An 18,453-nucleotide genomic window follows, 5' to 3' on the forward strand; every position below is an offset into this window, starting at 1 on the left:
GTCTGATGCCAGCCTGTGACGAGAGGCTGTGTGGATCTGTGCTGCAGTCTCCGCTAGGTCACACTGGTCCTCAGGAGCCTGGCCCACACAGAAGGGTGTGGTCCTTCCCAGCTGCACCTCTTTCTTGCTTCCTCTTGCAGATCCTCAGTCCTTCACCTGTAAAGGGGTGTGATACTTGCCTATTGGTCTCTCTAGGTTACTAGGGTTAAGAGGTGATAGAGGATGCTACAGTTACGGATGCCTTCTGTCCCTGAACCTCAGCAGCCTCCTTCCTTCTCTGCTAGCCACGCAGCCTTTGCCAGGCCAGCATTGTCTTCCTCAGGTGACCAGTGTGACCTGGGACCCTGACATACGTACAAGGGCCAACAGTGACCTCTTGGAACCTAGAGTGTTCTGCGTTTTGGGTTGCCTAGAATGTACAGTAAAATCTGGTGTGTGGTGGTGACTATGCCCTCCTCGTTCCTCACATGCTCCCAGTGATAGCTCAGCTGACATGCACTATTGGTCTCCTGCCACCTCTGGAATCCAAGTCCTACTATATCTAATGGACCAGCAGTTGGTCCTAGATTCCTAAGTGTGTGTAGCCAAGAGCAGCAAGAAGCAGGCTGGGTCTCCAGGACCTCCAGGTGGCTAAGTGCACGGAAGAGTTCTGCACTATGTGGTGGCTGGAGACCTTGTCACCTTGAGCTCTCCACTCTTCCAGTTAACTTCTGAAAACCCTACAAGCCGCATAGGTGCTGTTTCTGGCACAGTGCCTTGCCTTTTCTCTACCTGCTGCTTGTGAACATCAGCTGACCTGCATGCCAGCTGGCACAGCCTCAGAGAGCATTTTTGGTGCCATCTTTATAACCCCGATGTATGGGAATATGTGGATAATTTTAGCAGAGGCAATCATGTTCGCTGGGCTCTCGGGTCACTGCTTTTTTCTTGGGAGAAAATTCAGGGAATGTTTTCTCAGTCTGTAAATAGAGAGCTGCATTGGTTGCTCAGCACGTGCCTGCTGCATGCCTCCCGTCAGGCCTGGTATAGTATTACAGATGGTGGTGAGCCCCAGAGAAGACAAGGAAAGGAGTGAGTGCATGTCATTGGGGGGGTGCATTTTAAAATAGATTTAATAGTAAAACTCTGAAGGAAAGAAAGAGCAGTCCAGGCAGAGGATACTGTAGGGGCAGAGGCAGTGCGCCAACTCCAGAGTAGCAAGGAGGGGTACCCGGCATGACCAGGCAGACAATGAGGGACAGCAGTGGATGATGTGCGCTGGGTGGTGCCTGGATAAAGCAGTGGTGGGGAGCAAGGGGAAAAGAGGGATCACTGTGGTCCTGGTGTCAGTGTTGGGACACATTGGGACGTGAAGGAGGTGAGAGTGTGCAGTGCCAGCTCGTGACTTGAGGGTGGAGCCAATAATCTATGCTGATGGATGGAAGAAAAAGTTGCCTGGCCTGGACAGCAGTGGAGACTGCTGTATTTGAATACAAGGAAGACCCAGGGAAGAAGGGCTTGGAGAAGCTGTGGGTTGGTGTGTGATGTATAAGCTTAAGGTGAGTCTGATAGAAGCCACATCCTTGTTTTAATAATAATAATGATAATAATAATAAATGGACAGTTTAAAGGCAGTGCATGGTCAGAGAGTGGGGTGAGGGCAGTAACAGTTCTCACAGCACAGAACATGGAGATGATTGCAGGTGCCACCAGGTGCCCCTGTCTGCTTCCTGCCTGTCACACGGGCAGTGGCTGTGCGTCCTACTCATCCCAGCAGGGAGGGCTCCAGAGTTGGTCTCACGTGGGCTCCCTGGCAGCCAGTCTCTCAGGTTTGCCTGTGTGTGAGCCTCGTGCACCTGTGTGTCAGCTGGCATAGGTGCCGAGGCTCGGATCAGTCCTCAGGGAGCTGGGGCTGAAACTCTTGATTCTGCCCAAATGGGGTGGGTGGGGCAGTGAGAAAATGCCCCCCCACTAGTGCAGGGAGGTGTGAGGTCACCCTTGTGAAAGGCAGAGGGCTCTGGGTAGCACAGCACAGATGGGCTGGGCTCACTGGCCTGTGGGAGAGTGACAAACTTTTCTTCTTCCTTCCTTTCTTCCTTCGTTTTTGAGACAAGGTTTCTCTACATAGCCCTGGCTGCTATGGAACTCACTATGTAGACCAGGCTGGCATCAAACTCATAGCAATCTGCCTGCTTCTGCCTCCCTGCCCTGGCTGACAAGCTTTCAGTGCTTGGTTGTAGAATAGGATGGGGCAGCCCAGAAAGGAAGCCTAAGGGGGCTAGGAGCAGAGCCAGTGGGAAGTGACCTCTGCAGGTGGTTTACCCAGAGCCCTTTAGGGCTAGATAGAGCCCCCGTACCTGGTGTGTGTGTGTGTGTGTGTGTGTGTGTGTGTGTGTGTGTGTGTGTGTGTGTACAGAAAAGAGTATCCTAGAGTCTGGCTAAGGCATTTGTTTGCCTGTCCTCTCCAGATGTTCCTGCAGATGGTGAAGACAGAAAGAAAAATTCTTGCTGAATGTGTGCACTTGTTTAACAAAGTTAGAAGCCTGACACCTCACTTCTGAGGCCAAGTGAGGAGCCCAGCTTCTGGCCTAAGCCCAAACACACATTCTTCCCCTCAGCAAGGTGACTTGGATGCTGCAGAGGCGCTGGTCAACAGGTTAAGTGCCACCTGCCATAAGTGGCCTGGCTCTCAGTCTCCCTGCTCCACACGGACTATATGCTGACAGCAGACTGGAGTCGTTAGCAGCACTTGCTGCAGCTCTAGGGTGGTCAGATGTGCTCAAGTGCTCTTGGCCACTCCTGTCATCAGATCTCAGCTGCGCAGTATCAGGCTAATGGCTGGGAAGGTGAGCAACGTGACAGACCACACCCTGGCAGTGTCCGTGGAACATAGGAGGAAGGGAAAGCAACAGCCTGACCTTGTGCCTTTTGGGGCAGCGTAGATGTCTGATCCCTAAAGACCTCAGAGAGGAGAGGGCAGTGAGGTGACAGTGAAGGCCCAGCCAGGAAACTGAGGGCGACAGTCCCTGTTCCAGATGTGAGTTCATTGTTTTATACACAACTCACTTCCCTGTTACAGCAGTTGGGGACACCAATGGGCCGGCCAAACCTCAGTATCTACAGGGCTTATGTTGGAACAGCAGCAGGCCCCAGACCTTGCACCTTGGAGGCTTTAGCTAGAGAGGAACCAGACTCAGCATAGCACTAGAAGCTGTCACACTCAGAATGTGTTAGTTACTGTCATCACTGTGTCCTTGGTTTTTATGGCCCCGTTGCCCCCATGTCCCAGTGAGCTCCTAGGCTCTACTGTAGAGATGTCTGAACTTTGGCTGGGCTGGGCAGCCTCTTCTGCCCCAGGACTCCTGCTGAAAACTCTGAGATTCAGCACAAGAAAGCATACAAACTTGGCCACATTTTGTTGGTTTGGGCTTATTTCCGCCCCCAGCCTTCTCTTCTCCATTAATAGAAATCACATTCTTAATGTAGCTGCTGCCCTGTGGGAAGAACCTGGGAGTCCCTGGTCTTCCCTTGCTCTGTGTCTCTTCTCTCCCTCCTCTCCTGTTAGAACAACCTTGCCATAGGGGCAGGGCTGTACTGTGCATGGTGCTCTCCGCATCTTACCATTCCCAGCACCTGGGTATCATTCTTCTGTGGGGTGGGACTTGAGATATAAGTAGAGGACACCTGCCACTTCAATGACTGTATCTATTTCAAGTGAAATATCCCTCAAAAGCCTCGAATATAACGAGGACTCACATCCATGCTTTCACTGACCACAGTGCAAGATTGAGAAGGGGGGGGGAGAGAATGAGGATTTTTAACATACTTAGAGAAGTTTGAATATTAGCCAGCTGCACACCTGTAATCCCAGCTACTCAATAGCCAGGGCAGGGGGAGTCACAAGTTTAAGACTAATTGAGACTCTTTCTCAAAATAAAAGGTATAAATTAAAAAGAAGCCTGGGGAGAGGAATATTAAGTAGCTTAGGTAGGAACTGTCTTGAAGGAAGTTGTGGTAATAGTGACATATAGATGCCACACAGATCCATAGCTTACAGAGTGACAGCCTGGGCAGTATACTTTGTTGATGTGTGGCTGGCTGATGCCAGAAGTGTGCAAGGTCATTTCTCAGGATCATTTGTGTCCTGTGGGGTCTATCCAGATGTCTGATGTCCATCTCCTAGCAGCAGACTAGGCATTCATGGTGTATGCCTAGCTGTGGGGGGCCAGCTAGGGGTGCCTCAAGGAGCACTCTGATTACATACAAGGCAGATAAAAATAGGAGCAATGCAAGGAATTTTAATCACTGCTCTGTGTCTTTGGAGCCATGAGGGCTGTTCCTTGTGAGCCTAGGCAGAAGGCCAGACAGACCTGCCAGTGCCTGAGAGCTGCCTCCCTCCTCTGAGCAGCACAGGTGGGCCAGCTGGGGAGACTGGAGGAGCTGTGGGCAAGGGTGGCACATCAAGCCTCCCACAGCTCCCGAGCATGGCACGAGTCTTGGATTTCAGTTGTAGTAGACTTTGGCTTGGTCCTGGGTCTATCTATGAGAGTGGGGATTTGTAGCAAAGGATAATATTAGCCCGAGTTGCTGTTGCAAAAGAAGAGGTTGTTGATGTGATGGCAGTTGTCATCCTCCCAGGTTCTGATGCCTGGGGCAGTATTCCTGGTGCCAAAGTTCACCCATTTATTTGTCCAGCACCTAACAGATGTGTCCAACCCTTGGCCCACAAGTTGTAGGCATCCCAGGAAGCCATGAATGCAACTTAACAGAAAATGGAACTTGGAACCCTGGTTTTTGCAGGGCTTTTGTTAATATTGTGTTGAAATGTTCAAAGGTTGGACACATACATAATGAATGTGTCAGCTACTCTTCCAAGACAAAATCAACCAGGTCCCATCATGTGGCACCTGCTTTCCGGGATGGTGGTCCATAACCTTTTATTCACTGGCCTCCATTGGGGCTAAAGCAGTGGACTTCGGGAGCTGGAGCTGAGGCAAGATGCAGCCAGAGAGGCAGGTGTACTTACCGGCTCCTGAGAGATCCAGTGTCCACTGCTGGGGACTTGAAGCTGGCAGACTGCTAGAGGAGCGGAGGGCTCTGCCTTATGTCCTTGTATACTTGAGAGGAGAAACTGTCAGGCTTTGGGAGCAGCCTGCTGAGATCTTGGTCCTGATGCTGTTCTGAGGCAGAATGAGCTTATGTTCCTCTTGTTCCTGGGTAGGGGGGGGGCCCAACTTCCTGTCAAAGGAGCCTTGTCCATCTCCCCAGCCCTTGGATGGCTTTGTATCCTAGACCTACGTGTTGCAGATTGTTGTCGTGGGTGGGCAGTTTCCAGCACCTACAGCCTGTGATGCTCATAAGTCGAGTGGACTCTGAGAAGCCTGGGGAGCCGAGAGGGTGGAGGTCCAGATTCATTGTGTGTGGTAGGCACAGAAAGAGAGTCCTAGGTGAAGAGCAGCCTTGGTTCTCCATCTCTTGTTCCCTGGATGTGCCCACAGAAAAGCAGTCGGCTGTTGATGGTGTTGGGGTCTGGATATCCCAGATGTCCTGGAACTAGGAGATCATATCCTTCTGTGCCTGGAGGACCCTAGCATTCTCTGCTGCTTTTCACCGTAATCACTTGGACCCTTCTGTCCATCTGTCTGAACCCCGAGTACCCATTCTGTGGAGTGGGTCATCATCTGGGGTCTTTTTAAGTCAGGGTTTTGTTACCCAGGTGACACATGGATATGCAGCTGGCCTTCTGTGTCTGTGGGTTCCACATCCACCCATTCATCCTGTTGAAGATACACATGGAAAAAACAACCTTTGTGTTGAACAAGTACAGACCCTTTTCTTGGCTGTCATTCTCTAAACAGAGCAGTGTGACAGCTGCTTACACAGCTGTGCTTGTCGGAACTAAGAGTCATCCTGAGATGGCGTAAAGATTTCGAGGCTCTTCAGATACTGTGCTGTTTTAACTAAGAGTCCTCTGAGTCCAGGGATTTGGATGTCTTTGGAATCGGCCCCCATGAAGCCGAAGGGACCACTGTCCTCATCTCTGAGCACTAGAAGGATTTTGATAAGGCTGGCTTTCTGACTGAGGGTCTCCTTCCTCTCCCAGTGAGTGACCAGGGCATCCATTCCATATACTGTCTGGTCCCTTATACAGTCATTGTTTTCTAGGTGCTCAGTAGTGTTGTCATACCCCTGCATGTGTTCCCTCACTCCTCCTGTGGGACAGGCTTTGTGTGGCAGACAGAGGAGGCAGGCAGAGGAGTCCACTGCCTCCCAGTGAAGAACCACACTGTATCTTTTGGTGGCATTTGTGTGTGGGGTCCCTTATCCCTCGATGTCAGTGAACTTAAATGGGCTCTCAGAGAGGGCGGGGCTGCTGGGGACTAGATTGGTTTTCAGGATGGGCCATGCGATATTTGAGCACATGCATGAGGGGAGGCTGTGGCAGAAGAATGGGGGAAGCTGACGTTTAGGTTCCTGACTTTGTAACAGATGCCACCTGGGCATTTTGACCCCGCCTTTTCCTTAGCTCCTCTTTGACATAAAAAAGTCCATTTTATAGAGGAGGAAAATGGGGACAGACAAGTTTAATGACACTTTTATTGCCACTCATCTGTGGAGAGGGGCTGGAGTGGGAGCTGGGCCCACCTGGGCACTGAGGTGTGGACTGGCTCTGCCTGCCTCTGACAACAGAAGCTGGAGCGTGCTATTAGTGACGCTGGGCTGTGTCTGCAGAGTTCACGGAAAAGAATTTGCTATGCATTCATTTCAGGGGCTAACTAGGCCAGGCTGCTTGGATCTGAGGGTCTGGGTGGCCTGGGCTGTGCCCCCTCTTCCTGGAATGTCTCAGTTCTGTGCATTCCTGAGTCTACATGGTACTGCGTTCTGTGGGCACCAAGAGTTTGCTTGGAAAATGTGTGGCACCCACATCTGTTACCTCTTAGAGAACAGAAAGATTGACAGAGACCTGCTGGGGCCTTTTGTGGGGGAGACTGAGTTCAGGAGTATGAAGTCCCAACGACAAAGAGGAAAATCCCTAGCCTGCGCCAACACTCCCCAAGGCCGCACTTTGATGTGGTTTTCCGTCCCGGAGGCCTTATAAGGCAGTGTGCCTGTGCCTCTTAGCTCAGGGCTGGGCCGGCTGCACACCAGTGACCGGAGAAGTTGCTCTTCCTGGGGCCCAGTGAGGGGTAGAGGCTGACCTTCCAGGGGCAGCAGAGGGACAGCCCTGGGCTGGGACTTCAGAGGCACATGTAGGCCACATGTCTTGACAGAATACCAAGCAAGGCCCCAGGTCTGAGGCCCATAGTCCTGGAAGCCAGAGGAGATGGGGCCTAGGCCTTGGGTCCTAGGAGTTAGTCCTCTGTCTAAGCCCCAGACTCAGGCCTCTTACAAGGAAGTGTAGAGGTAAGGGTTGGACTCTGGTGTGTAAGAACTATAACATTGGCAAGTCACAAGACTGCTCTGCCTTGGTTTTCTCATCTATAGAGTGGGTATTATAACAGCATACCCCACAGTGATTGCCATGGGAGGACAGCTAAGGCTGGTCAGTTCCAGCATTTCCAGCATGTACTGATATCTGTTTGATGTTGAACACAGGAAGCAATGGGTAGTGACTGCTGATTGATCTAACAGCATGGAGGCAGAACACTCCCTTGCTCCTCAGAGTCACCCTGAAACTGCTGTGGGCCATAGCTGTGGAGGGGTTTCCAAGGCGCATGGGAGGTAGAGCTGCACACGGTCTAGACTTAGCTGGTGCAGTGAGCTGTGTGTGCACCACCCACGACTGCCTGCCCCCATCTCTGTGTCCTCTGCTGCAGGTCTCATGGGGCTCATTATAGCTCTGAGTGCACAGTTCCAATAGCACCTGCCTTCCTGTAGGAGAAGGGGGGCTACAGGTCTGTGGCTATGTGGAATGGGCTTATGGCCAGGCTGGAGCAAGGACCAAGCCCACATCACAGAGCAGGAGGACCTAGCTGTGCTGCTCTGACTCCCACTGAGTAGATTGGAGCAATTGGCCTCTGAACCACCAGAGCTGATGGCCAGGCCCTGTTTCATGCAGTTTGTTTGTTTGTTTGTTTGAGATAAGGTACAGCCCAAGATGGACTCAAATTTATAGTAGAAAAGGTTCCACCACCTTCCTTCCAATCCCCTCCCTTTTTGCAGTGCCATGAGTGAGACCCAGGGTCTTGCACATGCACCGAGTACTCTGTCATTTCTTGAGAGATGAACAGAGCAGGACTGTTGTGATGGCCAGAGGAGGTTATTTAACGTGTGTCATTACTGCCTGCTGTGTAAGGAGTGTCCAGTGAGTATTAGCTGTCTTACCATAGTGTGGCTCATACTGGGGCCTCTGTACAGATAAGTCCACCAGAGCCCAAATGCTCGGAGAGCCCAGAAGCCAGGGAATGACCCAGGGTTGGCTCACCATACCACATCTCCCTGGAACTAGAGACCATGAGCACTTTATGCCAAGACCCTGGAGTGACCCAGGGAGCATTGCAGTGTGTTACCGAGCATACACTTTGCATGAGCTGAGCCTCTGCAGGTGTGCTGGGCCTGTCATTTGCAGTGATGATGGTGGGTGTGCAGCATCAGTAGATGGCTTCCTTCTGCTCCGTTGGGGTGGTATGGCAGTAGCACCAGTAGAAAGTCACAGAGCATCAAAGGCTCATCAGTGCCAGCATCCTTGCTGTGGTGCTGTTAGGGCTACTGGGGTCAGTGCTGAGCCCACTCTCTCCTAGAGCACCCAGCGTGAAGGCCTTTGTCCCCTTAAAGCCTGCTGCTGCTCCTGTGGCAAACACTGCCTGCTAGCCTTTCAGGGCTGAAGAGATGGCAGCAGCCTTTGTCGCATGAAAGTTGAGCTTTAATTGGCTGCTGGGGTGTCCCCGCCATCTGATGATGCCACCTGTGTGTGTACCTTTCCTGTCACTGTCTCCAGATTCCCTGTCAACTCTGGCTCTGTTAACATAAACAGCCAGGTTACAAGCCTAGGAAATGTTCAGTGATTATGATAATTGCCAAGAAGGGGAGTAAAGAAAGTCACCAGGGTTTGAAGTAAATGGGACACCAGAGTAGGAACAGTCATATTTCAACCACCTTGAAGAAGGGGTGCCTAGAATGATCTAGGCTTCGTGTAAACAGAGAGCTGTTTGTCTCTAGGACAAAAGTTGAGATTAGAAACCACCCTGTGGCTCTAACCAGTGAGCCACCCACTCTATGCAGCATCCTTTGCTATACCATGTCAAGGCAGGCCTGAAGTGCCGAGCGTGGATGGTTTGTAGTGTGTGAGAGTTTTGCCAAGGCAAAGGTTTTTGTGGTCACAGTGAGGCATTGATAGAAGCTGGTGTGTTTGGGCTTTTTAGTGCTTGCCACTTGCTGGATTTAGAAGCGTCATTAGGCCAACCACTGTGACATTAGGAGAAGAAATATGGCATAACTCTCCCTCCCTGACCTCCTCATTTTCTAAGACAGGAGGATTTCCTAAACTAGGTCCTTGGGATGTGTGCTCCACACTGCAATATATAGCAACAGAGATTCACATGTTGATAACTCTAGTGAAAGGTTTTGTTTAACTTTATCTAACAAATCTTGGGTTTCTGGCTGAGTACAAATAAGTGGAGAAGCCATTTTGCAAGATATAGTTTAACCTTTCTGTGTCTCTAGTCTGCTAGAGTGAGTCAGACATATGGGGCTTTAGTCTCTTGTCATCCCAGACTCTTCCTAGCCTGTAGGACTGCAAAATTTTCTTTGTCAATATGACAGTAGCGGAGTGGCAGCTTGACAAGGCTTCTGAGAAGGACCCCTGCTGTGTTGGTTCCAAACATTATCAGCTCATGGAGCTCAGGCATGCGCCAAGATCAGGCTAGTGGGAAGATGGGACATGGGCGAGGATCACTGGAGTTACAGCAAACAGGCCTAGGACATTAGCCAATGTGGTGCAACATTCGGCCTAGAGGGCAATAGGGATTTACCAGAGAGCCTCACCTTGTTTGGACGAAGAATCTAGATTGAAGTCTCTCCTTGGTGCCTTCTGAGTCTGTGGCTGTGAAGTCGGCAGCTGGACAGGAGGGGCAAGGGACACTGATCTTACCTGGCATTCTAATGAGGGAGTGGACTTGGTCTCTAGGAGATGGGGGTCATAGGTGGATCATGGGCAGTTTTCCCAGGGTGCACTGAGAAGCCACTTGCACTATCATGTGAGGAGATTCATCCTATTGGCTTGGTGTTTTGTATTCAGTGTCACCTGTCCAGTGTTGCCAGGTGGGCTCCTGCTGGGCCCCACTGTCTTGTAACCCATTACCCTGTCTTCTCCAGGAGCTCGTGGGCGACACTTCCAGAGAGGCACTTGGTGAGGAGGACGAGGACAACTTCCAGCTAGAAGGTATGTGGGTCTTAGTAGCTCTGCCTATGGCACTGGGGTAGTCTGGGGGCATGACACCCTTCACAGTACTCAAGGTTACACCCATACCCTGTGCTCAGGAGCTACCAGACTTCAGGCAGGCTCCCCTCCTATAACCGTTCTTTCCCCAAGTCCAGCTATGCAGTGCTCTAGCATAAACATACCCAGCCTGCCTCTGGCCTCTTGCCTCTCTCCTTCGGTCCCTTACACAAGACCCCTCCTTTCTCCGGCAGAAGTGCCCTACTGTAGAGCTAGTGACAGTGGCGTGGACCCAGCCTCTGGTTTGTTTCTGGCAGGGCCTGTGTCACTATCCATAAGAATGGGAGCTCCTGCCTCTTGCTGTGTGGCTGCCACATGGCTCAGCTGACTTCCTATGACTATGACAGACAATAGCGGACAGGGCTTCACTCTGTCTGGTGCTCACGATGGGAGGAGAGCCTGGCCAGTGTTGAGCAAGGAGAGCAAGGACCCTGTCTGTTCTTTGAGACCCTTGGAAGAATCCTGGACCCATCGTCCACTTGGGGCTCTCCTGCTATTCCTGTTGTAGTGTCCCAAGACCACCCACCCTGGGGCAGGGATATGGCTGGGCATGGCAGGCTGGCAAGGGCAGAGAGAAGCCCCTGAGCCCTGGCCACACAGCCATACACCTGCTGGCTCTGGGGCTGTGGTATCTTCTATGCTCCTGGCCAGGGGAGAAAACTGGTTCCTGAATGTCGTCTTTGTCTTTCTGTTGGCCGAGCTCATTGCCTCTTGGCTGCTGGAGAGCTGTTTAAGGGAGTAAAAGGGCCATGTGAGGCGTGAAGATGAAAAGGGGTCTCTGGCCATCCCAGGAGAGGAGGGCTTTGGCTCCTGGGTTGTTCTGCAAAGCTGCCCCTAATCCCAAGTCTTAGCTGCCTTAACTGGCCAGCTGGGAGCGAAGCAGGAGATTAAGGCTGGCTCGGTGTGCAGGGCTGTGAGCTCCTTTTGAACTTGGGAAAGAACAAAGTAAACATCAGAGGTTCCAAGCTGACTGCAGGCCTGTGTGGCAGGGTGTGGGAAGGAGAGAGACCCTCCTTCTGGGATTCCAGCAGCAGCCAGGGACATGAGGAGCAGCCCCTCACTCCACCTATATGGCCTCTCAGGCCTGTGCCCTGTGTGCAAATCAGTACTGGCTTGGGAGACAGGCCTATGATGCATCTAGGGGTGTTTTATCCATCATGGGCTCCCCAATTTATGTGTGTCCTCTATCCCCAGGGTCTCCTGTAGGCATGAATAAGGGAGTCCACAAAAGCCCGAATGAGAAAATATTAAATATTTATTTGAGGAACACTCATACAATAAAGGTTGAGAGCTGCCATGGTCTTCTGCCCCTAGGGGTGCAGGATGCTGCGATCAGACCTCAGACCACCACCCAAGAGAGAGAGCATGCATCTTCTCTCCCTTATCAGTTCACACATAGCACCTGAGAGCATACCTTAATGGGCCAGTACCACAAAGGCTATTGGCTGAATGAGTTACCACAACAGTTTTCTTGTTGCCTCTCACCTGAAATTGCCACTACCCAACCCAGCCTCTGGACTTACTTCTGTCTCAGGATTCTAAGCAGCATTTCTACCAACCCCAGTGTCCACTTGGCATCTGCTGTAGAAAACTAGTTTTGCAGAACCTGGCAGTCCATTGGTCTCTACCACCTACTGAGGCTGTCAAGGCTACTGAAGTCTGTGACCCCTCTCCTTGGATCAGATCCCCACCAAGCCCCCTAAATAGAACTCACAGGAGCTTGGTGTCTGGGTAAAGACAAAGAAAAGCCTGGGTGGTAGGGAGAAATGCTGGGTGTGGGGCACTTGGTTAGGGATGCCAGGTTGAAAACCTTGCTGACCATCCAAGTGGAGGTTCTGAGGTAGTCAAGCCATGTAGTGTTGGGGGCTAGAGTTAACGGACCTTGGACTAGAAGGCAAGGGTAAGGGCTTCTCAAGAAGTGGCCACATGTACTTCCACTCACCCCTCCAGGGCAAGTCCATCTACAGGGCTGGCTGGCAGTGCCTGAAGGCTGAAGAGGCCTCTGGGGAGAAGCAGGCAGCCACTCTGGCCCCTCTCCCTGCTTGAGTTTCCTGTAGGCTGAGCAGTCACACTCTGGTCCCCAGCATCTTTAAGTTATCTCCAAGGTGAACTTGACCCGGTGTCTTCCCATCCATTCTCCATGAAAGTACAGCATGGACAGTGAAGACTTTGCCTCTGCCTCTGCCTCTGCCTCTGCCTCTGCCAGGCCAGAGAGGGTTAGCTGTATCTGCAGTGGCCAGCTTTGAAAGCCAATCTTCATGGGCTTTCCCATGGGTGAGGGTTGACAGGCAGAATGGATGGACCACAGCAGACTCTTACCACTCTCTTTGTCCAGGGTCCCTGTCTACACTCACGATGTCCCCTCAGTTCTGTTCAGGCCTCAGAGCATGAAGGCCAGACAGTATTTGCAGACAGTTGCCTCCTTTCCCCATTGCCTCTTTCCTCTGGATCACAAGTGTCTCTGAAGTGGAATCAGTGCTGGGGTATGGGCGCTGTGGTAGCATGTGGGAGGGGAGCATGCACATTTGGAGGGAAGCCAGGGAGTGCTTGAGGGCTCTGCTCAGCAGATATCTAGCTGCTGCCTGGGAGGTGGTGGTGATCTCCTGAAAAGCAGAGGTTCACAGTGAAGCTTCTCAATCCACAGCTCTGGGCTCTTTGGGAAGCTCAACCAAACTTGCTGAAGCTTGAACCTTTTTAAATCGAAAATTCCCAGGATAGGATTGCCTTAAAAGCTAAAACCTAAAAACTGAAAAGTTAAAAGCTGGACCTAGGAATGTAAACAGCAGCTCCAGTATGAGCTGTACACACACACACACACACACACACACACACACACACACACACACACTCACTCACACACTCCCTCTCCTCTTTCTGTCTTCTGTCCCTCAAAGTCTGAGATGGATTTTTGGCGAGCATCGAGAACATCTACCCATGAAAGGGTAGGTTAGCCTCTCCCCCTGCTTCTTTCCCTCAGTTCCTAAACTGTCCTGTCAGGGAGGATCATTTGGCCCAACTCCCCTCCTATCCAAATTTGAGCAAAGACACAAAACTCTAGTGCTAAGCCTCCACCCTATGAATGTGGAATGTGCAGTGCTGTCTTAAGGAAAACATGGCTTCTGAGTCATGGATGCTTTGCAGAAATTCTACCCTCATTTTCCTAACCAGGGAAGCTCCAGGTTTGTGAGATTTGACTCTAGGACAATGGTGGGGCCAGGGAGAAGCCATTTAAGAACATATTCTTCTTCCTTCCTTCCTTCCTTCCTTCCTTCCTTCCTTCCTTCCTTCCTTCCTTAATACAGAGTCCTGGTCCAGTAGCCTGGTGGGGTGGGGGTGGGGGTCTCAAACTAACAATCCTGCCATAGCCTCCCAAGATAGGCTTGTGCCTGCCACCTTGCCCAGCATTCAATTTTGCTTTTTAAGCTTTGCTTCCAAAATGTTGTGAAATGCAAATGGTGACACTCCTACATTGTGCTAGTAAGGACTTAATGAGACAACATGTGTACCTGCCAACTTGACCGGCAATGCCAGTCTGGCACATCTGTGCATCTCTAGGGCCCTTTCCCTCATGAGGCCTGTGCCAGTCATCCAAGAAACCATTTGGCTTGGAATGCACACAAGATCTTTCTCCTCACGGCCACAGATTTACCCTCCTAATTATTTTTGGCATAGGCTAATATTAAAATCCATCTGCATCCCCCCTGACAGCTGCTGCTGGAGGTTTGGAGGCCCAGAAACATCCTGGCAAGCCACCCTCAGACCAGAATATTTGTCACAGATATTTTGTGTGGACAATTGCAAGGGATCATGAGCATGTTAGGGCGTGTGTCCAAGCTTCAGCACAGAAGTCCCAGCCTGTGCTCAGTCTCCTGTTGTGTCTGCATGAAAATGTGTTGGCTGTGCAGGTGGAGAGACATGTGCCACTCTTGGTGGTCATTTCTGCTCTTTCCTTACTGAGGTTGGGTCTCAACTGCCTTGGCCATAACCTGCTTTCCAATTTGTCACTTTTATCCAAGCTTGCTGTTAGCTAGGCTTTTGCAGACTGTGTTAAAATAAGTTCATACTGGCTGCTGTCACCTGAGTTTAGCTTTTTGCCCATTTTTCAACCATCTCCTGCTATACCAGGCCTCCATGTTTGCTTAAGCCAAGATTGACAGCATCTGTCCTAGCTTGCCTATTCCTGTGTGTAGGACACGGCACAGCTGGGCTCATGCCTACAAAAACCCCCTACTCTGCATGAGTGCACAAATAAATGCAGCAGCTACCAGGGACCAGCTTCCAGGAAGTTAGAATTCTGTCTATGCAGATACAAAGCCTGCTGGGAGGTCATCAGAGGGCCCCATATGGGACTATATTGAATGAATTGCCAGATTGAGTGGAAGCAGACCACGCCCTGACAGTTCATTTGCATTTGTACCAATTAAGAGACAGCACTGAGCGCTCCTCCTTCCACACCTGCCTGTCTTGTTTGAGAAATGTCAGAAGTAGTACACTGTGCCCATCTCTGATGTTGTGTGAATGACTCCTCTGGAACTGAGCAGTACACATCTGCTTCTCAGAGCCTGTCTCCCAACAACCCCAGATGGCCCCAGTGACCCTAGCCACAGGACTTAGGTGAGCATGCCCCAGCAGCGTTGGAGGGAGCTGCTGCACAAGGAGGGACCTCTTGGTTTCCTAGTCTTCTTCTCCCCCTGCTGTTTGGGTGGCGCCAGCTGTCAGTGCTCAGGCTGGGTGGGCTGTGCCAGGCTGCTCTCTGGGTCACTGCTGTTTGCCAGGGTAAACAGTCCCCAGAAAGTGATGGGGAACTCTCCCAGCATGTGATCCCAGGGTGCCTCCTGTTAGCCTTGGGGAAGGTTGAGGAGTCCAGGCCCTAATCACAGCTGCCACCTCTCCCTGGTTCCTAAGTCTCTTCCCTTTCTCTTCCTCCTCCTCCTTCCCTTTTTTAAACTGGGGGAGGGGAGAGGGAAAGAGGCTGTCTTTGATCTCAGTGGAGGAAAGAAGTCTGTTCTGTTCAGGCTTTTGGCTAACACAACAAACAGTGTTTAAAATTTAACTTTGCTTAATTAATTAGTAATTCTGTTTAATGCTGTCTGATCTCCCTCCAAAAGGTATTTTGAAGCTTGAGAAGGGAACTTCAAAGGGAGCCGGGTGAAGATGGTCAAGTAATGCATTTAATCTGGCAGTTGCTGGGGGTGGAGTGTGGCCAGGCTGGAACTGATGCGTAGCAAGAACGAACCATCATCTACAGAATCAGTCAGCCGGCTCTGGTGGCCATGGCCTCTGTGTGAGAAGGACAGAAAGCAGCTTCCAAAGAGAAGGAGCCCCACAAACAGTCCCCATGTCTGTCTGGGCTAAGAAGCAAATTTAAGAGAGTAGAAATGTCATTTTGTTCTCTTCTGTGGCCATCATGAATGACTGAGCAGTTTGGGTACCACACAGGGTTTCCAGTTAGCCAAATAGTAAGTCATAGGTAACTCCAAGCTGTGCCCTACCAAGCATCTGCCCTGGAAGGGGACTGCCTTTGCCTAAACCAGCAATACCTGAAGTTGTGGGAAGGACCAGACAGTTTCTGTGTGGACTACGAGGACCCTTGCTATGACTTGACTCAGCTCTCATATATCCAGCAGAAACAGCCAGAGACTAGTGAGTGTGGTATATTTCATTAAGCTTTACTTAGAAAGCCAGGCTGCAAGCCCAGGGGCTTACAAGGCACAGTTGGCACCCTGCTCCTTATCATTCAAACATGCTTCTTGGGCAGTAGAACATGTTTTTGCTCTCCTTTTCCTTGCCACATTGATGATGTGCCCTGCTGTGGCTCTCCCTGGCAGTTGGAGTATGCTCAGAGTGTCTCAGAAAGCTGTGTCTGAGACTGACAGCCAGTTCATCAGGAACAAGAAGCCGAGAGAGGTCTTGGGTACTAGAATCCTTCTTGGCAGCATAGGATCGTTCCTGGGTATGTGACTTGGGTGGCCTGCTGTAAGCAGTATTTGCTATCTGGCCCTCATGCCAGTGGCCATAGCCAAGTGGAGATGCTCTGCTTAAGCTGCCTGGGTACAATGCTGTTTGCCTTGGTTTGGTTTCATAGGGGCCATCTGTGAATCCCATGCCAGTTGCCAGCATCCTAGCCCCTCCCTCTGACCGTGGACCTGTGTGACTTTCTGTGGGTTTTCTGCTGTATCTTCTGGCACTTGGTCAGGGGACAATAGAGGTGAAAGGTCTTCTTTGGTAGGGCACAGGGTGTCAAGGAGTTTTTACTGGGCTTGCAACTCTGGAACAAGCATGTCTCCAAGGCCTGCTGTTCATTTCTGCCCTTCCCAGGCTGGGAGGCTCCGCAGGTCCACTGACATGGCCACCTGGGGGTATCCTGGAGGCTTGTTGGGCTAGGACTGCTGGAGAAGAGAGGATAGTCTAAGCCACTCTGGTCTCTAGAGAGGACACATGAGGATAAAAGAGGGCGCTTTCTACCCCAGGTGGGGAGAAAAGAAGGGGCAGGGAGGTCCCAAAGGAAGACATGCTCTCTCGCGCGCGTGGCAGCAAGGGCACTCCAGAGAGAACGGAACAGCCGTTCCTTGTCTTTGGGCTTATCAAGTGGAACATGAAAGGCAACATTGAACCTGGAGGTGCTTGTCTGATAACTTCCCTTTGAACTTGAAGTCGGGTTTCGATAAGCCTGGCCAGCTCGCATCAGCGGGACCTCTGCAGAGCCAGGCAGTGGCTTTGAAGATGGAACTAGGCTTTGTTTTGCTTTCTGCTTCCTCTTCTCTCTCTGGGAGGGGGAAGGGAGGGAGGGTTCTGCAGGCTGTGATGTCTCTATAGTTCCTACAAAGGGGCAGATTGGGGCAAAGGAGATTGTTCAGACCTGGGCTACCAGCTGGGACTAGAGCACAGTCAGCAATTATTGAGCACTTGCTGAGTACCTACTGTGGTGTTTGACCAGCAGTTTCCTTACAGTTCTCTCCTGGAACTTGGCTTAAGGATGCTGTGTACTGAGAACCAACATCCCTGTGAGAGAGACAGCACCCTTCCTCCACTGTCTACTTTTTTAAAGCTGCCGGTAGGAAAAGTAGGAGCACCAAATACCAGTCTGTCCTGTGCAGCCTAGCTGTGTCTGCTGCAGATGGTGGCAGCAACCAAAGCTGAAGTCTCAGCAGAGTTCCCTGGTTCAGGGGTAGCAGGAAGGTCACCTGTGTGGTGCCTGAATGGCATGGCCATGCCTTGTGCCCTATGTGCACTCATGATAGCATCTGTGGCCCAATGGGCACTAAATAGATTGAGTGGCTGGTGCTTGACTGTCTCCTAGTCCCTGGCTAGTCATCAGCCTGTCCTTCCTGGATTCAGGGTCCCCTGGAGGAAGATATCTGACCAATTGGATCAAGGTGGGACTATTAAGGATGGAATCCAAAATACTTGGGGCCAGTAGCCTGCCTGACAGTAAGGGTACTGGGCCCTAAGAGCCTTCTGAGGAGGTTCCCATTCTAGCTTTGTGTTCTTTGGCTTTACTCTGCAGTAACCAGACCATTCCACAGTTAGCAGTTTTGATAGTATCAGGGAGCTATTGCCTCTCTGGACACTAAGGGCTGGAGGACCCTATGGGTACTGGCTGTGCCGAGTCAGGGAGAGCGAAGAAAGGGGCTCCCAGGGGACAGAAACACTGCTCTAGGCCAGTTTGTATTTGTAGTTGGCTGTGGTCTCTGGAGTATTGTTATGCCTTGGTTTTCCTATCTGGAAAGTGGAGCTATTATCAGTAACTGCCTCATAAGGTTCCAGTGAAGATAAAGTCATGAAGTCATGAATAGCCAGTGTTGAGAGCTGTGGGGCCCGGTTACTATGTGAGCCTGTTGCCGAGGCTATGACTGCGGGTTCCAGTGTACCATGTGGACTGCTGCAAATAGATGCCAGGAAGAGAGCTCTGACTTGGAGAGTATGAAGAAAGCAAGGGGTGTGTGTGCCCCTCCCCCATTGTACCCCCTTCCTGCTGCTGCTCTTAAGGTGCTCATTGCAACAAGGGGTATGTGAATTGAGTGGAGTGGGGACAG

General features: G+C 51.2%; 1 protein-coding gene across 3 annotated transcripts in view; it reads left to right on the top strand.

Annotated features, from left to right (window-relative positions):
* Positions 1 to 18,453, top strand: part of Nkd1 (NKD inhibitor of WNT signaling pathway 1) — a 68,738-nt gene that overhangs the window by 40,186 nt on the left and 10,099 nt on the right. For all 3 annotated transcript variants that reach the window (XM_051195086.1, XM_051195087.1, XM_051195089.1), the window contains one exon: positions 10,294 to 10,360. In XM_051195086.1, coding sequence (XP_051051043.1) covers positions 10,294 to 10,360 — 67 coding nt within the window. The remainder of the gene's footprint in view (positions 1 to 10,293; positions 10,361 to 18,453) is intronic.

This window comes from Phodopus roborovskii, unplaced genomic scaffold (genome assembly GCF_943737965.1).
Source record: "Phodopus roborovskii unplaced genomic scaffold, PHOROB, whole genome shotgun sequence".
NCBI lineage: Eukaryota > Metazoa > Chordata > Mammalia > Rodentia > Cricetidae > Phodopus > Phodopus roborovskii.